Source organism: Protopterus annectens, chromosome 1.part2 (assembly GCF_019279795.1).
Source record: "Protopterus annectens isolate FY-2018-M chromosome 1.part2, PAN1.0, whole genome shotgun sequence".
Lineage (NCBI taxonomy): Eukaryota > Metazoa > Chordata > Ceratodontiformes > Protopteridae > Protopterus > Protopterus annectens.
The window spans coordinates 827266645-827290887 of record NC_056727.1 but is presented as its reverse complement, the minus strand read 5'-3'; the positions used below and the strand labels follow the sequence as shown (position 1 = coordinate 827290887).

Genomic DNA, 24243 nt, shown 5'->3' with positions numbered 1-24243 from the left:
AAGCAGAGCGCCTCCTTGGCCCTCTTCAAAAAGAACCTTGACGATTGGATGGGAGATAGGAAATTCACCCCGGGGATCACATCAGTCGCCCTGCTAGACAGGGGTCCAGGGAAGTAAATATTGTGGGAAGAAATATCCAGGAAATTGTTATGGCTAGGCTTGTATAGACCCTAGGGCCGATAGTCTATTACCAACCTATGAACCTGTGAACATACTCCTTAAAAACATTGCAGGTTCCTAGTCTTTATTGAATTCTACTGGTTAGTAGTAAGTGTGCTTGCTCTAGTTGGACCAACTGGCAAGCTCAGAGACCAGGCATGCTATTAGTGTGGCTAGAGTTACAATTTTTCTTTGTGACAGAAACCATACCAAAGCAATGCTGTTAATTTTCCAAAAATGGACCAAAGCTGTGCCCATTGTACTACCTTTAGTCCTACTCTTCCCCACCTCTTTCTATGCGCACCCTGCCAACACACCCATTTTGTGACATGCATGTCATGTCATGTCTTTGGGAGGCAGAACATCATTTTATGTCTTTTTTTTTTTTTTTTTTTTTTTTTTTTTACTATCTGCAGACTTATCCGCAGTGCTTTAGCGATGCTTTTGTTTGTCATTGTTAGAAACCCCGACTTTCTGATGAACAAAACACTGGTACAGTGACCAATACTGTCTTATTTTCAGTATATTACAAATCTTAACAATTGAACCAGTGGCTTCATGCCTTATATTACAGTCTACTTTATTAAACAAATATATGTCTTAAGTGGTTTATTCTGTCAGTGTCTTCTTCAAGCTTAGTTTCCATTACAGAATTCCATACATCTACCAGACAAACATTTTGATTTCTGGATAGTCCAGGGGAAAAAATGAATAAGTGGCAACTGTGTGGCACGTCATCATGTGCACCATCAGAGGATATATATGACTCTGACCAAGAAACCTGAGAAAAATGACAAAGTGGAATGGAAGAGAGGAAGTAATCAGTCAGAGACATCAGGAAGGGTTCCCCTTGTAGTTTGATCGATGTAGCAGGAATGTGTCTGTTGTTCTTGTAACATGAGCAAGTTAGTTGTCCCTGGTTTGATGACGTCACTCTGTTTTATGTAGTAGTTTGGCCTCCAGGGATGGCAACTATTTGATATATCTAGGCATTTTGTTGACAAAAATTACCTTGTGGTTGCTTTCTCTTGTGGGAGGATTAACTCCTTTGAAAATGTGTTGTTTGTGCACACATTTTACTGAAGTATTCATTAATGTGAGTGTACACCCTGCTGCATTATGTCATCCTTACCAACCACAATGTCTCTGTGCTCTACTTGAGCACTACAGGTTACAAACAAAACTCAGCCAAGATTAAAGGATTTTTGCAGACTGCTGTGACCCTCTGTTCCCTGTGATGTGAGGACCTTCCCATTATTCATTTGATCTCTAGGTGTACTACCTTTGAGGTCACACCAACTTAAAGAAAAATGGAGTATATTTATTTTGTTTTTTTTTCTTAAAGATATGTCACCTCTGAGGTTGTATGTTTAGAAGTCAGGGTGCGGACAGGGACTCTACAATAGGGGGGTGTAACTCCCCATAAAAAAAAAAACTGTTATTGTCAACCTGTACCTACTAAGTTACATCTTTGTAATTTAACAGGTAGCAGTAAGCTGGTCACAGTACAATCAGATGAGGTATATGCAAGCCAACCCTTAAATACTGTTCATGTCCCAGCACGTTTTGCACCAAGTGATATTTATTGGTTCATAGGTTAGTGCTAGGCTAACCATCCTTGTGAGCCATTTTAAGCTTAGCCAGTTATCTGATGTGATAATCAAACCCTGTACCATGTATCTGTAAGGTTAACACCTTAACTATTATGCCAGTCTCTCACGCGGCCTATGCCAACTTCCCACACCCAAAGCAGATGCAATCCCTTTTTGCAGTCCCTTAATTTATAACCTTTTTCCTTGGCAAATTCCTTAGACTGTTATGTCAGCCTTAAGATATGACAATTCAGTTGTTTTTCTTCATGTAAGATGTTTCTTTTGTTGCTTAAGCTCATTTTCCAAATGTATTTGAACTTGGGTTCATAGGTAAATACTAGGCTAATTCCTCTTTTGTGTGATTTTAAGCCTAGCTAATATTCCTTTTGTGAGAATCAAATCCTGTACCTTGTATTTGTGAGGTAAATACCTTAACTATTATACCAACTTCCCAAGACAAGAAAAGTAGATGCCACTGAGCACCAGAATGAAATTGTTGGACATGATGAATGCCTTTTGACACATTAGTGTCTGGATCCACATGAGTGATTCTTTTAGTTTGCTATGGGAAAGGTGAGCACTGCTTTTAATACAGACTGGTACAGTTTGGTGTCTCCCTTACTCATATTATTTATCAAGGTACTGGCCATTGTGGTGGAGTCTTTGTGGGTAAAGACTTCATTTGCTAATCTGGATGAGTGGCTTCTGGAAGCCCTATCGAGATACTCACTAGTAGCATCCTTGGCATGCATCCTCCTGCGATTGCAGTCCTTGAGGCTTCTCCTTAGATTCAGAGAAATCTTGTCTGATCTCAGCTCAAAGGAATTGTCTTCTCTGAGACAGAGATCGATCGTTTGCAGTTTCCTTTGTTCCTTTCTTGTGAGAGGGCTCGAAAGGCCAGGCTTGGGACTTCCTATTCCCTCTGGACTTAATGACAACTGCAATATTCACTGTGGTTTTCAAACACCTGTAGATCTGGGTGTTACAGTGGAATGTGAGGTGCCTGTGGCTATCTGTCATCATATGCTTGTGGATCAACTTCTGGTGACCTTGATGTGGTCTCAGTAGTAGAAGTAATGGGAAAACACCTACTGTCTTATTGTGGGCCTTTTTTTTCATGGTGCAGAACCTTTTACCAGTCGTGATGAGGGTTGCTTTGCTGGCATAATAAGGAGTCTGCTTGTGTTCCTCCATGCTTCAGGGAAGAGGTACTCCTTCCATAAAGGGATGGTATTTAAATTAGCTACAGCTGAAGGCAGTGCTTCCTACTGTGAAGTCTCTGAAGACTGAAGAAACTCCAGCTCTATTCAGTCGCATACCGTCTGCTCAGAGGTGATCTGTGCCTGACATACAAGGCCATGTCCAACCCGGAATTAATGGACATGCTCCACCTCAAAAAATCCAAATCCACCAGAGCCACGAGAGCAAGAGACTTAAACCTCAACACGGATATAAATAGGACGTGCTGGAGGGACAGATTCATCACCCAGAGACTCCCTACACTATGGAACAGAATCCCAGTCCATGTGAGGCAGAGCCCCTCACTGACTCTGTTCAAGAGAAATCTTGACGAGTGGATGGGAGATCGTAGGTTTACCCCGGGAATCATCTCTGTGTCACTGCTGGACAGAGGCACAGCAAACTAATGGGTATAGTATTCTCATCCTAAGGGGTGGTGAAAGCCACACACACTCTGACTAGGCTTATAAATGCCCTAGGGCAGATAGCCTAGTATGAACCTATGAACCTATGAAGAGGGTATTAGTAGTTTTGTGGTTAATTTGCATGCATCAACTATTTATAGCCATCATGACCTTGTTGAAAGCAAGATTGTGACCCTGACAGACTGATCAAACAGTTTCTTACAGGGTTATATAGCTCTCTTCTCCTTTGAAGAACCACTTTACTGCTAGGGACTGGATTTATGATTGCTAGGCTTGCTAATCTCCTTTTTTGAGCATTGTGGTTTAGTAGCTTTGAAGTTATCCTTTTGGAAGTTGATTTTCTTGATGCAAATCCCCTGTTCTTGTAAAGACTTGGAACATCAGGCCCTGACAGACTGATCAAACAGTTTCTTACAGGGACTTAAACCTCGACACGGCTATTAATAGGACGTGCTGGAGAGATAGATTCATCACCCAAAGACTCCCTATGCTGTGGAACAAAATCCCGGTACATGTGAGGCAGAGCACCTCGCTGGCCTTGTTCAAGAGAAATCTTGACCAATGGATGGGAGATCGCAGATATACCCCAGGAATTACCTCAGTGTCACTGCTCGACAGAGGCACAGCAAAATAATGGGTATAGTTCCCCATACTAAAGGGGTGGCGTAAGCCACAAAACAATGGGCTAGGCTTATAAATGCCCTCGGGCAGATAGCCTAGTATGAACCTATGAACCTATGAACTTTTAGGAAATCATATTTGGTATTTTAGAAAGACTAGGTGTTCTTCAGGGCTAACCCACTTCTCATCCAAGAGTGGTTGTCAGAATTGTCCTTAAATTAGTTCATTAATTTCCTTGTTTACTTTTCCTATGGAAAGAGCCCTTAACAACCTGGATGAGTACCAACTCGTGTTCTGCCTGAAGTAGGTGCATAAGTTCTAGAAAACAAAATGGCTGTTTATTGCATTTGCTGCTGCAAGCCCTATCTAACTTGTCACTCCACCAGAGGCATACCTGGCTTTCTTAAAAATGTCTTGCTTGTCATTTTGTATCTTTACCAGTCATTGACCATGATTTCAGGAGTGTTGCATTCATGACTTAGCATTCTGAGCCTTTATCTTGTGTATGTATGCAGCGTTTACTTCCTGGGAGTTTTACTTTTTGGAAATCTTCACAGTCATAGAGCCATGAAGTACTTGTCATAGCCAGCTGTAGCAGGAATGTAATCACTAGTAGCTGATCTCTTAACCGACTAACTGAATATTGTATTCATAAAATTGCTGAACGTATTTCAAGAACTAAGCCAATACAGGAATGGAGAAAGGAGATTTTGTCACTAGGGTGACTGCAAGTAGAGATACAGAAAATAGGCAACCGGAATCTGGAATTTACTAAAAAAAACTGGCTAAGGAATTAGAGGAAAAAACAATAGAGTGGAATGAGGCCAAGATGAAGTTTGGAATGCAAATTAGAGACTACCTTCCCTACCCTTCCAGGGATTGATATCAGACTATAGGCAAAGAGAAAGGGATGGGGGAGTCCTAAGTGAAAGACCTGCTGTAGTAGAGTTTTTAGTCAGATTTAGAACATAAGCTTTTGTTAATAATGGGTAATTAGTAGGACATAAAATGTTGCATGGTAACTATAGGAAGCTTTCATAAGAAGTCAGAAAAGATTGGGAAGAGAGACTGGAAAAGCAATTTACAAGGTAACAATGGGAGGGCTTATTTATGGCTCCCAAGAAGAAAGTAAAATCCAGAAGGTTTGTGATTTTTGCTTGAAGTGCTTGCATGGGTATTTTTATACCCCAAGTAGAGTTAAAATAATTTTTCCTCAGGTAGCTAACAGATGTTGGTGGCATGATGAGGAAGAAAGAGGTAATGGAGATATGATTTTTAGGAGTCACAAACTCTCCATACAATACACAGTACAGCCTTGCACTAAATACTCAGGTTAGAATTCCCCCATCTTCTACTGCTGTCACAACTTCAAATGTTACACTTCATTCTTTGCAAACCTTCATCCTGTTCTGCTGTCTCTTCCTTCATCTCTATCTACACTCCTCTGTGGACTCTCCGTACCTCTAATCAGCAACTGCTATAAATCTACCAATCCCCAAAAATAGCTGGTAAACTCCTATATAAACACTCGGTTGCCCAAGCCTGCAACAAACTCCCAAGCGACATTTGTTCCATCATTCACCATCCCACTTTAAAGAAAAACTCAAACTTCATCTACTCAGTTCCAAAATATGTCCTTGTTAAACCCCTACGTAAGCTCCCCACAACCCTACTACAAACCTTTTCAGTCCCTCCACATACAGCTAAGTACTCCATTATTGTGGATACTTATTAAATTCTACAATCAATATTGTTGGACTTCACTCTTTTTATAAATATGTAAATATATGTTTTAGTCTGTAAAAATATTTATATGTATATATCATGTTTGCATTTCTGCTTTGTCTCTCTTAACATTCTTGTATAACTGATTTTGACCATATTTTTGAATCAAATATTTGATTATCTGTAAACTGTTTGTGATTTTTTTTGGAGCTTTTCTCCTTGGGTCTCCACTGAAAATGGGCCACAAGCCCAGCTGGACCAATCCAGTTAACAAATGTCAATAAATGAATAAAATAAAAAGATTAATGAGTTGGCAGATTTTAAAATTCCCTACAGAATACTCTGTTAGACTTATTGGGGGATCAGATGTCTGTCACTAAGGAAATTATTATTTTTTTGAACTGGGGCACAGAATCTGAATCTCCTAGACATAGTAAAGCTTTATTAAGTTTAATTTTGTTGGCTAACAAAAAAAAAAAATCAATTAACAGAAAATGGAAATCAAACTCTAAACCAACTGTATGTGAAGTATTGAATATTGTAAAACAGGTAAAATAACTGAAAGAGGGATCTTTAGAAAAGATAAGGAGCAAATTACATAGAAATAAATGGAATTAGTGGGAACATTACATGCAAAATAATGTTCTGGAGGATGAGTGATGTGTAAGGGAGGGTAGGAATAGAGCAGTTATGTAATGGACTGAACGATATTGTTACAAAAAAGAAAAATTAAAGTGTAATGTATGTAAATGGAAAAAGTGTTAATGTGGCTTTTTTTTTTTTTTTTTTGCTGTATGTGTCTGTGTTTTAAGTGGTAATTTAATAAAGGTGTTACAAAATATTGCTTTGTTGTTTATTTTTTTATTTGAGATTTGTTTATCAGGAACATCTGACTGGGATAATTTCCCATTTTCACTGGGGGCCTGGGAAGAAAACTCCATGTTGACATATGGTTGCAGTTAGATAAACTTATTAGATAACCTAATACAGAAGAATAGTATGTTAAATAAGTAAAAAAATCAACTTCACTTCATACAGAATGAAGTTGTAAACACATAGTCCAAATACTTGGACAGATATAACAAGTTGAAAAATAAATGTTGTCAGTAGTTAAATTACTCAAAAGTTGCAATTTGTAGACATGGCATTAAACACACTGAGTACACTCTTTGGAACAGCAGTGGGTAGATAATGTAGTCTAGGCAAAAGTGTGTTTGTGCTTTATCTGACAAGTAGATAGACTATATCCAGAGATAAAGCATTAGTAAGACGTTTGCTGGAGTGTTGAAGAATGGAGCGGGGGACTAGTTCAGCCTGGGGTGGTGCAGGAGCACAGCCAAGTCTTATTTAGGTAGTCTTTTAGGTGTTTGAAGTTGGAAAGATGTTAGGTAGTTATAATTTGCAGAGGGATAGAATCCATTTGTTAGTGACAGAATATGAGTAGAGACTTTGGCCAGAAGATTTATGGGGTTTATATATGCTGAGATGTTGTTGTCAGATTGAGGCATACCTCTCAACCTGGAAACAGCAAACATCTGGACAAAGGCCCTTGAAAAATAGGTACAAATATGTATGCTGTTTAACATAACATTTGCATACATAATTATGTAACCCCACCCACTCCAGTGGAGTTGTGGGATATAAACTTTCAAACATAAACTGAATAACAGACGACCAGAATATGACCCCGACACCAGACCCTGTAGTAAATGGTAACCATTTTATTTTAAATCTGTAGCAATGATGTATGTTCACTGGGAAGGGAGAAGATGAACCTTAGGATTTTGTTTTCAGTGACTTGCAGTATGTAGGTTTTATGGTAAATTTAAGGCATTTAATGGTAGGCAATATTCTAATCTTAACAAAAGAATATTGTAATTTGCTAGGACCTCCAAAAGTCATTCATGGCCTACTGATCAGTGGTGTAGCTACAGTTTGTGCTGCCAGGGGCTAACTTTGAGTTTGCCACCCTTCCCCCGAAACAAACTCATGGTCGAATGGAGCCTCTACAGCCCTCCCCCGCAGCCATTCCAATGTCCCCTTACTTGGCTATTTTGCCCCATTTACCATAAACACTGTAATGTGCATACTGCTTTGTTTCTACGATGATTTGGATTTCATTTAAAAGTTTTATTTTACATTTTACAGCACAAACACTAATAGACATCTGATAAACAAAACACTAATAGACATCTGATAAACAAAGCAATGCAGTCTCACAATGAAAATAGACTTAGCATTAAAACTTCTCTTCCCTTGAAACAAACATTCATTGAAACAGCATTGAAACCCACATTCAAAGAAAATACATCTGGCCAGTGGCAGATAAAGATTACCTTTGGGCTGTTTTCAAATCATAGGTCCCTTGCACACGAAACATACATGTGTTCTTTGATGCACCTTCCTGATTGTATTAAATTATATTCCTTGTATAATATAGTACAGTTATTAGAGGATGTTTTAAATTTATTGTTTTGAACATTTTTCCAGTAAACAATGAAACAAAATGCATGCACCATTAATGACAAAACTGCCCAATTCAGAACATTTCCATCATAAAAAGTCTACTCAAACTTCAACAATCCACCAATATCAGTAAATAGGCACAGTCTCTGCAGAAGTAAGAGTCATCTAAATAATTCCACATTAAAGAGATCTGTAACTAATGAAGAGGTTGCTGCTAGCAAACAACTTTATATTTCATTTTTTCATCTACAAATAAAGTGTCTGTTGCCCTTGAGGAATAAATTGCCTATTTTACATTAAAAACTGATAAGCTAGCAATATTGCAATAGGGAATGGATGGCAAACTGATAACAGGTTCATAGTTACTAGTTATCGCCGCCAAAGAGGACATTCTCAGGACTGCAGCACCCCCCCACCTTTAAAAGTACAACACAGTACAGTATCTGCAATGCATCTACATACTGTGGGAGTAGAACCCACAGCCTTCTGCATCAAAAGCAAGTATTTAACCTGTAATGCTGTTAACAATGCGAGTAGACTTGGTATGAGCAGCACTAAACTTCTCTTCCCCTGAAGCTCTCAGCTCCTTGTAAAATCCACTCGACATTCAACTGTATCCCTCAATTTTGCAGCACAAGAAATCTGGAAAAAGCCAACATTTATGGGGGGGGGGGGGTAAAAGCTCAAAAACCAGGGACACATTTTAAACATTGCTTGTATAATCATGAAAAGTTGCTAGAATAAAATGTGTTACCACCATGCGTTTCATTGCCAAGTCTTAAACCCTGGACCGTGTGCACTACAGTCAGAACAATATACCACTATGCCATATCAGCAGTTTCCCGAAAGATTAGAAGACTGAAACTTACATGTCTATCATTTAGTGAATTCGGTTCTCACCATAGCTCTCAACCTCTTAGCACAAAACACCTGGACAAAGCCAATAATGGGGGAATACAGCCCCAAAAATAGGGGGCACAAATTTTAAATATTGATCTTATAAACTTAGAAAATTGCTAGAATAAAAGGTTTTGTGTTACCATTCAAATGCCTGTCATTATTTAGTGAATTCAATCTTTCACTGATTTGCCACAAAAATCTAGAAAACCACAGATTTTATGAGGAACAGAACAGGCAAAAATCTGTAAAGTTTTCACAAGTGGTGGTGGGTAGGGACTTAGCCTCTTGTTACCAGTACCCAAGGTACAGGGTTTGAGCCTGAGTAACTGTAGCCGTCTTCTCGGCAGCAGAGTAAATAAACACACACACAGCTTCTTCTCAACAGCAGAATAAATAAAAGTAGCTTCTTCTTGGCAGCAGAATAAATAATACACAAAAGCAGCGCTTCTCGGCAGCAGAATAAATAATAATAAATGTACCATTCCAACTCCTCGGCAGCAGTATAACCATTCCTCCTGCACCCAGTACAACAACTCCCAAATAAAAGCAGCTTCTTGGCAGCAGAAAATAATGAATGTACCATTGCAACTCTTATGTACCATACTCTATAAATGCAGCAGAAAATAGTAAATGTACCATTCCAACTCCTCGGCAGCAGTGTAACCATTCCTGCAAAACACACACAGACACACACACACACACACACACAAATAAAAGCAGCTTCTCGGCAGCAAAATAATAATTGTACCATACTCCCAAATAAAAGCAGCAGAAAATAATAAATGTACCATTCCAACTCCTCGGCAGCAGCGTAACCATTCCTGCAACACACACACACACACACACACACACACACACACACACACACACACACACACACACACACACATAAAAGTAGCTTCTCGGCAGCAGAATAAATGATAAATGTATGTACCATTCCATTCCAACTCCTCGGCGGCAGCGTAACCATTCATGCACACACTACAATTCCTCCCATCCCATTAACAGCTTCATGGCTTGCTGGAAATGCTCGCACATTATGTTGAGCTCAATTCTGACAGGCTGGCAGGCTGTTCATGGAGCTGGCATCATCCTGCACGTGATGATGTCAGCTCAAAACAGCAAAAACAAAATAAAAAAAAAAAAGCGGGAAATTCAGAAATTAAGGGGTGCCACTCGTGAATTGTGGCACCCCATTATTTGGACCTCAAAACTGGTAAAAACCGAGAAATTCAGTATGGTTGAGAGGTCTGGATTGATGTAGTCTGTTAGGGTGGTAAGAATGGAGAATAGCAGTAAAACCAGAGCAGTCATTGATATTTATGGATAATTTGTGGAGATTATACCAGTAAGTGGTGCAGCGGTTAGCATTGTCACCTCACAGCAAGAGGTTCTCCTGTTCGATTCTCGGCTGGAGCGCCTTCTGTGTGGCGTCTGCATATCCTCTCCATGGTCGAATGACGCTTAAAGGCATGCAGGTAGGTGCGTGCGTGAATGGGTGTGCCTTCTTTGAAGGTTGGGCTTCGGGCTGGCAACTCGGCACCGTAAAAAAACCCAGTGCCAATCATTAGCGGACCGGAGTTCCGCTGTGGCAGCCCCTAACTGGGAAAAGCCGAAAAACATAAGTAAGTGTGGAGATTATACCAATCAACTATCCAGATTTTCAAAGAATTTGAAGATCATTACCTTATATTTTTGATCCATTTCTAGTATAATTTGTGGTTTTCTGATAAATCACTGAATTTAGAAGTCACTAAATAGTGACATACATTTGAGTTTCAGACTTCAAATCCTTTAGAAAATGCACACTAACACAAATGTTGTTTTTCTATCTACTTTCTGAGTTTAATTTTTAAAATCTCACCCTGTTTTTGGGCCTTTGCCCCCCCCTTCCATTATTTTATGATCTGTCCTGATTTCTTGTATTAAGAGGTATTGTTGAGATCAACTGTATATAATCTTAGTGGTGAGGTAGTTCAAGCTAATTCAAAGCCAAGTGGTAGATGTAGTCTTTGTTTGTTGGTGGCAAATTCTGCGTCCTTATTAAAGCATGCCTGTAGCTTATTTTTAACTGTAGCTAGAAGGTTAACTAGCATGGGTGCACCATATAAGAGAGGTGAGAGGAAGGTAGGTGGAAGCAAGAATGGTTTTGGTGGCGTTGCTAAGGACTTTTTATATGCCTACAGAGCATTCCCAATTATTGGTGAGTCTTTTTATGTTTTGTGCACACAGACCAAATGTAACATTATCATCTGTAATCACTCCAAGTAGTTTTGTATAGGAGACTTCTTCAATTTCAGGTTTGTTTAGTGAAAAAAAATAAAAATTTGCTTAATCAGGTATGTGTAATTTTGGGGAAATGGTAGTAACTTTGTTTTTTAGGCTTGAGTAGTAGCTGGGCATTATGGAGCCATTTCTCAACTGAGGAAAAAGCTTTGTGTTGTAACATGAAGGAGATTCATCAGGTTATTAGATGCAGATATTAAGAGTGGAATTATCATCATATTGTATAAGACTGGACCTATCGAGGTATAGAGTTTCTTGATAAAGATATTAAAGATGATGGTGTCAAGAACATAGACTTGAGATGCACTGGTGGAGACTTGCAGTTAGAGAGAATGTATTGTGGCATCTTGTAGACTGTACCCTGTCAGTAAAGTAGCTATTGACCCGCAGTTATAAAGAAAGGGACAGTCCAAGTTGGGACACTTTGTACACACATTTAGGGTGAAGGCTTTAGACAGGTCAAGAAATAGGGAGGAAACAAGTCTGCTGAATCTCTCTAGACTATTCGTTTACGGTGTTAGTGAATGATATAAGAGCAGTAGTTCTGTGTTGCGCAGAAGCCATGTTGGGTGGATGTTAAGAGTAGTCCTAGTTCTTGTAGGAGATAGTGGAGGATTTGCTTATGAATGCCTCTTTCAAGAAGTTTTGAGAGAGATGATAATATTTAAATAGGGCAGAAGTTAGTGGTGTTTGCAGAGATGCTACCTTTATGAAAAAGGAAGATGAAGTTTTTTTTTTTTCCATAGTGAGGGTACATGTTGTTGTTGTCTTTCGGCTTTTCCCATTTAGGGGTAGCCACAGCGGAACTCCGGTCCGCTAATGATTGCCAGTAGATTTTCACGAACGCCGAGGTGCAAGCTCGACATTCAACCTTCAGCAAAGGCATGCCCATTTACGCATGTCTTTCGAACGCCCACCCAACCACGGGGAGGACATGCAGACTCCGCACACAAGGCACTCCCCGCACTCCAGCCGAGAATCGAACGGCAGAACCTCTTTGTGTGAGGCAACATAGTGAAGGTACATAAGATTCCGCTATTGATCTGTTGATAAAGATAGAGACTGGGTATGCTATGGCATCAGCAGCTATTTTTAGGTTTTCAGGTGGGAGGTTGTCAGCTGCAGTGGAGGAAGGTTTGTGTATACGTTTTTTACTTTTTTTCTCATCATTGATGCACAGACTGGTCCTATGTGGAAGTTGTTAGGAGTGGATAAAGAGAGTAAATTAGTTTCATGTGAAGATGAGGAGCAGGGGGGATAAATAAATGGTTGTGTATATGGTACATGGAGAATGTTGTTTTTGTTCTAACCTCTGTTGATCACAGAAATTCGACTGGGTGTTATTACGGGGGTGGTAAAAAAAACTCTGGATGGGAGTGAAGAGTTTTTAGTTACCAATACAATGCTTTCTGTGAAGTGGGTATTCAGTAAAGGAACAATTTCTATAGGAGAGCTAATTATTAGAAGAGTTGGGTTCCTTATATACACCTGGATGTAGCAGGTTATGTATTGATGTCCAGAATGTTTAGGCATCTTTTTTGTGTTGACATTGTAGATGTCTGTAACATTTTCTATCTAGGTTAACTTATTTTTTAAATCAGATTGTGCAATTGTGTATAAAGTTTCAGGTAACAGGGAGTTTTGTTTTAAGTTTAAGCCATTCTTTCCAAGCTTTGTCTCAGTTAGGTATTGTAGTTTTTGCGTGGGTAGTGAGCCATGGTGCATGCTTCATTTTGCAGAGTGGGAAGACACTGTTTATAGAGTATTTAAGAATAAGTTATTAAAAAAGTATTGACTGCCTTGTTTGTGAGAGCTTTTAGGGCAGACCAATTAAAGGCTTTCATTGTATTGGTGGAGTCTTTATTGAATTTAGAAAGGCTCTGGTTTGTTTTAAGTTAGTGAGCATTAGGATGGTGGATGGTATTTCATTGGATATAAGCTGGATGGTGGTCACTAAGTGAGTGTGGATAGCTTCAAGAGGTTGTAAATTTACTTGGGCTATGAACCAGTATCTAGTCTAGAATTGCTCCTTTACTGATAGTATTATTGAGTCTAGTGGGTGTTTTGATAAGTTGTGTGTAACTGTAAAGGTTTATATTAGCTGAAGGAAAATCTGACATAAGGTTCTGCCAGTCAATGTTTACATCTCTTAGTATAATTTTTTTCATGAGGTGTATTATTAGTTGTCCAGGAGAGCATTTCCTCTAAAGTTGGATATATTATTTCCAGGTGGTATATAGACTGTAATAAAACGTAGTAGTTTTTTATTGTTAAGTTTTAGCAGTGATGCAAGTATTTCAGCATTTTGGAATTTTGGGATGTGTGAATAAGAGAGGGTTATTGTAAGAACTTGAATAAACTACTTCTGCTCCACCTGCTTTCTTGTGGGGCCTATCAGCTCTGATGATACTGTAGCCTGGAAAGAGTAGTTCAAAATCTTTAATGTTAGGCTTAAGCCGGGCTTCTGTGATGCCAAGAGTATCAGGGTTATACTGTGATATTCAGTCATGTAGTTCTGTAATTTTGTTACAAATGCTATGGAAGTTGGTAGTGACAGTATTCAGTTTTTAGGTAGGCCAGTGGGAGAATGATGGAGTGAGGGGTTTGATCTGCTAGTTTTATTAACATTGATAGGTGCTAGTTTAATAGTACAACAGTACAATTGGGAAGAGGTGTAGTCTGAGGTGGTAGTTGAATGAAAGCTAGTCAAGTCACAGTTTTGTAGGGATGGTTCTTTACTGTTTAGATTAATTAGTGGGTTTTTTGAAGTCTTGGTTTGGGTGGATATCTTTTGGAGTCTGGATTAGGATAAATGTCACCACACTGGGATTTTTCAAAAGTAGCATATCGTTTTAGGGGGGGACTTGGGTGAGTTTTATTTTTTGAGTAGAGGGATGGTAGTGAAGTCATTTGTGCTTAAAATAAAGACAAAGCAAGAGATTAAAAAGGCAGGGAAATATATCGCTATAGCTGTTCCTGATTATATAGTTTGCAGAGTAAACTGCAGTGGGAGAGGTGTATAGAGGTGAAATATTGCAGTAATAGTTTCTTAGATAGGATGTTAATAGCAGCAGAAAGAGACTTGATACTTGGAGAGACAGATTTGAAATGTCTGTGGTTGTAGAGGAGAGGAAAGAGTGTGGTTCAAAATGAAGTGGAGGGAGGCAGAGGTAGAGGTAGTGAAAGAAGTAAATGGAGAAGATAGTTATGCATCCTGTTAGTTGTATTTATGAAATAATGAGAAAGGAAACAGAAGAGTAACAATGAAATGTGAAGTCTGTCAGAGGTATAAGGAGCAGACTATAACTAAGGGTATAATGACATTTAGGTGTGTGCAGTCATATGAAGAGCGGATAAGGCAGATGTAGAATTTCTGTGGCTGGGAGGGGTGAGAGCCTGTGAGTGGTTGTGTTGCTGCAGGAGGGAGGAGGGATGGGTAATGTGATAGGTTGGAATTGGTTTTGGGAGGGCTATGTCCAGTGTAAAGGAAGTGGTGGGTGGATAGTGGAGCAAAGCATGACTGAGCAGGATTAAACTGAGTCCTGCATGATAACTATCAGTTAGGATCAACAAAAGGTAAATAAAAATGTCTTAATAGATTAGGACACAGCAATAACAGTGGCTGTGTTAGTGACTAACCACGATAAGAAGGAAAGTAGTAACATGAAAAATAGGGACGATAGTATCAGCAGGAGACAGCATGGAGCAGCATATCATATAGCGGTATGAAGGTTCTGTAGGATATAGAACAAGGCCAGCCCAGATGGGAGAAAATAGACATGTTAACTGAGAACATCTCATAAACGTGTCACAAATAGTTTTTGGAAAGAAACACAAAAGCTCACCTTTGAAATGGAATTAGCTGTGTCTGGCCTTACACCTCAAGAGTTATACTTCCTTAGTGGGTAAGTTCAGTGTATAATAAGCAATGTCCACTAGAAGAGTAAATGTCTGTCATGGAAGATGCTTTTTGTATGCATGGCTCTTAGTAGATGTTTCTTCCTTTTCCGTCTGGATCTAGCTTTTCTCCCTACATAGCAGTCTGGTAAGTAGTAAATTCAGTAATGCAGGGTAATGTTTGTACCTTGAACTTATGGTTTACTTAAGATTAAGTATTTAGGCTGTAGGGGAGGGTGTTTTTCAAGTCTTTTTTTTTCTTTTGCCCACTTAGGCAGGACATTGCATCTGTAATTTGATTATGATATACAGCTGTGATGCAAAGTTTAATAAATAAAATTTCAAATTTAATAAATAAAAAAATCAGAATGTAAAATTAAACCATGAAGACGTTTATTTTATGAATTTGCTTATATTTTTACCAAAAGTGGCATGAGAATTTACACAGTGAACATATATTAAACATGTTAACTGAAAACCTCTCATAAACATCTCATACTCCAAGAACATGTACCTACAAAAACTGTATGATGTATTTGCAATGAACAAAACATGCAAGAAAATTACCCTAGCTCCCGTTTCTTTTCCTGATGTAAAGAGTGCTGCTGACACCCCCATTTAACACCAGTGCTTCTTCATGTGGTTTGCCAGTAACATTTTGGTGTTACAGGAAATGTAAATGTGAGTTACTTAGACATCTGCACTGGAAGCTCATTCAGCTTTGTCTACGGCCCCCTTATCTGATTACTCTGAGTTGCAGATATTAACATTTTAGAAGCTCAGACTTGTTCAAATATGCATCACTTCATCATGCATGTTTTATAGCAGTGTTTCAATACAGTAACTAATCTTATGATGTTCACTTTTATAGCTTTTTCTGCTGTTTTTGTTAGTATTTACATCTAATCGAAGTTTTTAATACATGGTAGCATTCTGCTACAAGATGTTTAGTATAATTGATATAGCTGTTGAAATAACTTAAGTGGAGCAATGTATTTCTAAGAATAATTTTTCAGGTTATGACTCTTCCTTGCTTAGTTTGTATGCTTTGCACACAATATTTTAGTGCTATTTCAGAACTCCAGATACTGCTGTTTGCTTCTGGGTACACTTTGTAGCCGCCTTTTGGTCATGCATCATCATGATTATGATGATGAAGATGATCCAAGTATTTGGGATTAAACTTTCTTTTATCTTGGCAAGTCAGTGGTTTACTGCAGTTCTGCAATTGGTTCCTTAGTAAGCACTGCTGCCCAGTTTCCTTTGGGAACCATGGCTGCGTCTGGAACATTGCTGCTGGCTAAATCTGCAGCAAAGGAATTCTAGCGTCTGGGGGAATTACCTAAACTGACCGTAGTGTTCACAGAGCTGATGATTGTTTTGAATACTGGATGGCTTTCTAACAATTTTGTGCATCATTCATGTCTAAAGTTGTCTCCTCTCTCTCTCAACAGCTATGTCTGCATTTATTGGAGCTCGTGTGTTTGAAGACTATGACTTGCAGAAGCTGGTGAAATACATTGACTGGAAACCTTTCTTTGATGTTTGGCAGTTAAGGGGAAAATACCCAAATCGGGGGTTTCCTAAAATCTTCAATGATCAAACAGTTGGTTAGTACAGATTCTATTATGATTTTTTCTTATCTGTCGTGTTCTGAATGCAATTGCTATTAGTTGATTTATGTCTTTTTTCAGAACCATTTAGAAGCTAAGTGAACTTTAAGGCAATGTCACTCAGCAGGTAATGGTACTATAAACATTGCATGCTCCCCTAGAAAAACATTTCCAAGAACTTCCATGGGGGGGGTGCTATTGCTGTCAGTGAGGCAGTCATCATTAACATGAACCCATTTGTAAAGTTGAGGTATACTCCTTTCCCTCTCATTAATGCTGCACCTTTCAAATGGAACAAAATTCACCCATCTTAATAATGCACTGATCTGATGTTGTCCTTTTCATTCCTCGTCATGACTGGGACTTGGATCCCACTCTCGAGCTCCTCCCATTACCCATAATGTACTATACCCACCCCAGCACCTCAGATCTCATTTGCTGCATTAAAAGCCAAATAGAAGCTCCACCCTCTCGATAATCCGATATCCTATTTCATCTTTTTTCATCTTGTTTAGATGTAGAATTAAATGAACGTGCCTCTCCCGTGTTATTTCGCTAGTTTAGTGTGTGTTAGGTTTATAGTTTTAGAAATTTGTAGTGTTTTAGAGAGTGTTTTCATATAGCATTAAGTAGTCATATAGTTAAAATAGTTACAGTGGATATAAAAAGTTTACACATCCCTGTTAAAATGCCAGATTTTTATGATATAAAAAAAAAAAATGAGACCGCAATAAATCATTTCAAAAATTTTCCCACCTTTAATGTGACCTATAACCTGTACAATTCAATTGAAAAACAAGCAAATCTGTTAGGGGAAAAATATAAAAAATAAAAAACGTACAATAAGCTGGTTGCTTAAGTGTGCACACCCTTAAACTAATACTTTGTTGTGTGTGCACACCCTTAAACTAATACTTTTTTGTGTGTGCACACCCTTAAACTAATATTTTGTTGAAGCACCTTTTGATTTAATTACAGTATTCAGTCTTCTTGGGTACACACCTGCCATCAATTAAAGAGACTCTGATTAACCCCAAATAAAGTTCAGCTGTCCTAGTAGGATTTTCTTGACATTTACTCAGTTGCCTGCTACAGTAAAAGCCATGGTTCGAAGAGAGCTTACAAAGCATCAAAGGGATCACATTGTTGAAAGGTATCAGTCAGGAGAAGGGTACAAAAAAATTCCACAGCATTGGATATACCATGGAACACAGTGAAGACAGACATCAAAAAGTGGAGAAAATATGGGACAACAGTGACGTTGCAAAGATCTGGACATCCCTCCAAAATTGATGAAAAGACAACATGAAAACTGGTCAGGGAGGGTGCCAAGAGACCTACAGCAACACTGAAGGAACTGCAGGAATTTCTGGCAAGTACTGCTTGCGTACTACATGTGACAACAGTCTCCAGTATTCTCCATATGACTGGGCTATGGGGGAGGGCTGCATGATTGAAGCCTTTTCTTACACAGAAAAAACATCCAGGCCCAGCTAAAATTTGCAAAAAAATTCATCAGGTCTCCCAAAAGTATGTGGGAAAATGTGTTATGGTCTGATGAGACGAAGGTTGAACTTTTTGGCCACAATTCCAAAAGATACATTTGGTGCAAAAACAACACACTGCATCACCAAAAGAACACCATCCCCACAGTGAAGCATGGTGGTGGCAGTATCATGCTTTGGGGTAGCTTTTCTTCAGCTGGTGCTTTATTCAAGGTGGAGAGAATTATGAACAGTTCGAAATACCAGTCAGTTTTGGCCCAAAACCTTCAGGCATCTGCTAGAAAGCTGAAGATGAAGAGGAATGCCACCGTTCAACATGACACTGACCCCAAGCATATATCCAAATCAACAAAAGAATGGCTTCACTAGAAGAAAATTAAAGTTTTGGAATGGCCCAGCCAGAGCCCAGACCTAAATCCAACAGAAAAATCTGTGGGGTGACCTGAAGAGATGCCCTCACAATCTGGCAGATTTGGAGCACTATTGCAAGGAAGAGTGGGCAAATATTGCCAAGTCAAGATGTGCCATGCTGATAGACTCCTACCCAAGAAGGCTGAATGCTGTAATTAAATCAAAAGGTGCCTCAACAAAGTGTTAGTTTAAGGGTGTGCACACGTACACAACCAGCTTATTGTACGTTTTTTATTTTTATATATTTTTTCCCCTAACAGATTTGTTAGTTTTTCAATTGAATTGTACAGGTTATACATCACATTAAAGGTGGGAAAAGTTTTGAAATGATTTAGTGTGGTCTCATTTTTTGTACATCACAAAAAACCTGGCATTTTAACAGTGGTGTGTAAACCTTTTATATCCACTGTACATTTCTATCCCTTGTTAGCGTTTTTTTTCCAATCTTGGGTAATTTGCTGTGTGTGTGTGTGTGTGTGTGTGTGTGTGTGTGTGTGTGTGTGTGTGTGTGTGTGTGTGTGTGTGTGTGTGCGCGTGTGTGTGCTGCGTGTGTGTGTGTGTGTGTGTGTGTGTGTGTGTGTGTGTGTGTGTGTGTGTGTGTGTGTGTGTGTATGTGTATTAGTTTCTCTTGTGCCCTTTTGACTTGTTGCTACGGATCTTCTCTTCCTTAACCATTAAAGAAAATGTAATAGCTTTGTAGTGTCCTAGTCAGTCTTTCAGTACTAAACGTTTGTGTGTGTGTATTTGTTTTCGGCTTTCAGGTGTTGTTCTGACTGGAGTTATATCAGACAAACCCTCTCCGGGTTTCAAGCAATGCACTTCTTGTGGGTACAAGATCCCCAACCAACATGGATGATTTGTGTGTCCTTTAATCTGAGTCTGCTCGCAGATAGGTGCAACAAACTTATCTTAAGGGGTTTTTTTCCTTCTTCGGTTTCTGAGGCTCTGAACCCCTCCATAGCTTTATCCTCCTCCTCCAATGACCCTAAGAAGAGGTCTCTCTCTGCTTCACCAGGAGACCCCTTGGAGCCTAAAACAAAATCTAAGAAAGCTTTGGATCCTACCTCCACAGATCCGAAAAAAGCTGCTGCCTTACTGGATCCACAGGCCTCCACGGATCTGACTGAGGTTATTACAATATCTCCTCCTCCTCCTTCTTTGGTATCAAATCCTAGGTCTCTGGATCCGAGAGCTTGGAGCAAGTCTCCAAGCTGGTTAGGACAGTCCCCTTCACCCAAATCTTGGCACTGCAGACCTCCCTCCTTAGCTTCTTCCAGGTCTTCTAGAAGCTGGTCTGAGGCAGACATGGCAGGATGATGAGGAAGTTCCTCAAGGCCCAGATTCAGATGAGGGTAGTGTCGGCTCCATCACCTGTTGGATCACTGAACTACTTGGTCCATGACATCAGCACTCCTTCTCTGATCCAGCCCTTGACTTTGGAGTTACAGGACTCCCGAGAGTGTCAGCTTCGGCACCAGGGAAGCCATCTCCCTCTACTCCAATGGTGCCACTGATCAGCCCTGTTCCAGTTCCTTTGGAGCAGAGCGGATCTTGGAGCCACGATGTCGAGTCTGGAGAAATGGGGTTGGCTCTGTCCTTGTCAGAGCTGCCTCTTTCCCTGGGTGCTTCGACTCTCGACAGCTTGTGTCCGATTCCCTCTGGAGGGCACGGATCCAGCGTGAGTTCTGACTGCCTTCCCTTCATTGCTTTGGCTCCGAGGGAGGCATAAATGGCTTCTCCCGGTCCATCGGCTTTTCATGTAGTGGAAAGGGTATTATACCTTAGTGGAAAACCATCTTCTGATGTCTTGCAGCCTACCCCTCTACACCCATTTCGGGCGTGGTCTAGAGCTGGCTCATTCTGTCCAGAGCCAACCAGTCCCAAACAGTCTCCAAGATCTTCTTGCCCAGGAAGGATCCCTTTCTTCTTATACTTCCCGAGAGTACCCTATGTAGGAAGTCCCCCAGAAGAAGATGTGCAAAAGGAGGCACATCGACTCCCCAGTGGAGTCATTAACTGATGACACTGACTTTGATGAAGGAGAAAGATCCCCTCGATCCCCACCTGATGCCGTCTCCTTCAGAGACATTCTACAGATCCTGAAGCAAAAAGTGGGTGGTCTGTCCAACCTCCTCCTTCGAATCAGTGTTCTTGGAGGCTTTTGGGGCAGGCCCATCTGCATCCTGGGTGACCCCCCCCCCCCGGCAGATGACCTTGTTGATTTAGTATCCCACTGGGCATGGAAGGAACCGGATACCATCAAGCCTATTCCTAAATGCCCCCATAGGTTCCTTGGACCACTGGATGATAGAAAACTCTGGAGTAAGGGCCCTGGAGTTGTCATTGTGGTGACAGCAACCACTAAAAAAGAACTGGCAGAGGAGAGTTCCAGTGTCCATCCACCTAACAAGGAGTCTAGAGTATTGGACAGGTTCAGAAAGCACGTTAACAACTCAGCCACTTTTGCACTGCAGTCGTTAAATTATTTAGCACATTTCACCCGACTACAGCGAGAGCTGATTAAGGAGCTCTCAGCTTCTCTGTCTGAGTCCATGCCTGCGGAGGAACTTAAGAAATTTTCTCCCAAGCTGGCCACTCTGTTATCCATTGCCAACTCTTTGATGAGGCTAATCTGCCATACAGCAGAAGGTGCCTCATGGTCTGCTGGTTCAAGCCTATCCCTAAGGAGACATGCCTAGATGAGACTGTGATTTTGCAGAGCCCTTCAAGGTGTCCTTTGTTAATGCCCCTTTTGATGGGTCATCACTGTTTGGGCCTTCTTTTTGAGATGCATTCACCCACTGTGAAAAGGGCGGAAAGACCCTTTCTGCCATGGGAATCAAGTTTTCTGTGCCTCAGAGGTTCTTTTCAAGGAACCAGCATGGAGGCAAGAAAATGTGATTCCGTAATTCCCAATGGTCTTTCCAGGACCTGCACGGGAAGCCCTCTACGAGAGACAGAGGAGGAGGGTTTAATGGTCCATGTTGCCCAAGAGGCAGAGGGGGTCTGCAGAACCAGGGCTTTAGGGATACATTCCATAACATTCCCTATCAGCATTCCTGAAGATTTGCTCGACTTTCCATCTCTGGAGGCAGTCGGGACACGACTTTCTTGCACCTAGAAGCCTGGACATTCTTGACAAACAATTCATGGGTGCTAAATGTAATATCTAGATTCTATTACATTCCCTTTTTCCTCCACCCTCCAAACACCAGCAAGAACCTCCCTGACATACCACTTGGTCAGAGGGAACAGGCAGCCCAAGAAATTCATAAATTGTGGCAAAAAAAGAGTCATTCAAGAGGTCCTGACCGAACAAAGTGGATTTGGAACTTAACTCCTGCTTCTTTTTGATGCTGAAAAAGACAGGGGACCTAAGACTCATACTGGATCTAAGCAAGTTGAACCTTTATGTAAAGAAGTCGAAGTTCTGAATGGTCACGGTTCAGTCCATTCTGCCCCTTTTGTAGAAGGACGGTTGGATGTGTTTAACTGATCTCAGGGATGGGTACTAGCATATCAAAAAAGATAGGTGCTCCAGGAGATTCCTGCAGTTTTGGCTGGGAGCCAATCACTTTCAGTTCAGAGCACTGCCCTTTGGGTCACCACAGCACCCCAGGTGTTCACCAAATGCATGACAGTCATAGCAGCTCACATGAGACTCGAAGGATTCCGGGTGTTTCCATACTTAGACGATTGGTTCCTCACAGCCCCCACGAGGCATCAACTTCTCCAAGCTAGAGATTATATGATTCAAATCTCACACTCCCTGGGCATCACCATAAATTTAGATAAGTCAAATCTGACTCCTTTGCAGAGTCTAGAATTCATAGGAACACAGTTGAGCATGAGGGTTCAAATAGCTTCCTTCCCTCTGTACTGCATATTAACATTAAGGAATCAAGTCTGGGAACTATTATCCCATCTGCCCCCCTTCCACGCCTAGTCTTACAAGGTCTGGGGTCGATGTCAGCAGCAATCTTGTTAGTTCCTCTGGCAAGGTTCTTTATGCTAATTCTTCAGTGGACATTAGCAGTACAATGGTCTATACTCTACCAACCTCAATTTGTTCCCATCAGACTGACACCAATCTGCAAATGTCATGTTCGTTGGTGGCTTCTATCAGACAACCTCTTTTTAGGCAGGACCCTTCTTTTCCTTCCAATGGCCATAGTGACCACGGACACTTCCCAGTTGGGGTGGAGTGGCATTACAAGGGAAAGATGGTCCAAGGCATGTGGTCCCCTCTGGAGACCAGGATGCATCTCAGTGTCCTCGAGATGAGAGCAATTATTTTAATGTTGCAAGCCTGTCAGGACGTTCTCCCTCTGGGGACCATTGCAATTCACACCAACAACTTGTCTGTAGTCTGGTACATCAACAAACAAGGAGAAACCTTGCTCCTTGTGCAGAGGCGCCATGAGGGTTTGGGAATGGATGATATCTTCTAACCACCTTCTAGTTGCAACTCACATTCCAGGGAAAACCAATGAGCTGGCAGACAGACTCAGCAGATCTATTTTGATTCCGCACAAGTGGTCCCTCAGTCAGTCAGTGGTGAACGCCATCTTCAACCATTGGGGTCAGCCTTACTGCAACCATTTTTGCCTCTCCCCTCAACAACAAATGCAGTGAATTCCTCGCTCTGATCCCACTTCCCCCATGGGATGCTCTGGTACACGATTGGTTCTTGTGCCTCCTGTATGCGTATCCCCCTCTTCCGCTGATCCCAAAATTTCTTTGGAAGGCAAGCAGGCTGAAGAGCTCAATCATCCTCATTGTCCCCTTCTGGCCTCTACAAATATGGTTCCCCCTCCTCTGGTCTCATCTAAAATATCGTCCATGGATACTGGAGCCAAGACAGGATCTCCTGTCTCACCCATCAGGATTGTAGCATCCCAATCTTCATGCCGTCAAACTGACTGCATGGCTTCTCCACTTCCAACTATAGTAAGACAATCCAGGCTTGCTTCTGCTGTTTGTAGCATCATCTTAGTCTCACAAAAAGGTTCGACTAAGATTGTCGACAACAGTAAATGGAAAAGGTTTGTTGTTTCGGCTACAAGTAAAAACATCAATCCTTTCTCTGCACCAGACTCAGATATTTTGCTTTTCCTTAGTACCCTGTTGAAACAAGGAGCACGTTTTTCTACCATCAAACTTCAGCTATCTGAAGTTTCTAATTTTTGCATGGTTAACCAGTCCCGCTCCTTGTATACCTTTAGATTATGCATAACATTTATGAAAGGTATCTTTTTGCTGAGACCCTCCATTAAAGATCCTTCCGCACCTTGGGACCACACTGTCTTGCTGCAGAGTTTGACTCAAAGACTGTTTGAACCAGCAGCAAAGTTGCGACTTCAAGTTTTTGTCATGGAAGACAATCTTTTTAGTAACAATTACT

At 40.6% G+C, this 24243-nt stretch overlaps 1 protein-coding gene across 2 annotated transcripts in view; it reads left to right on the top strand.

Moving 5' to 3' along the window:
• MTR (5-methyltetrahydrofolate-homocysteine methyltransferase) overlaps positions 1–24243 on the top strand; it is a 1755520-nt gene that overhangs the window by 1434536 nt on the left and 296741 nt on the right. For both annotated transcript variants that reach the window (XM_044059073.1, XM_044059064.1), the window contains exon 28: positions 16765–16920. In XM_044059073.1, the coding sequence (XP_043915008.1) occupies positions 16765–16920 (156 nt within the window). The remainder of the gene's footprint in view (positions 1–16764; positions 16921–24243) is intronic.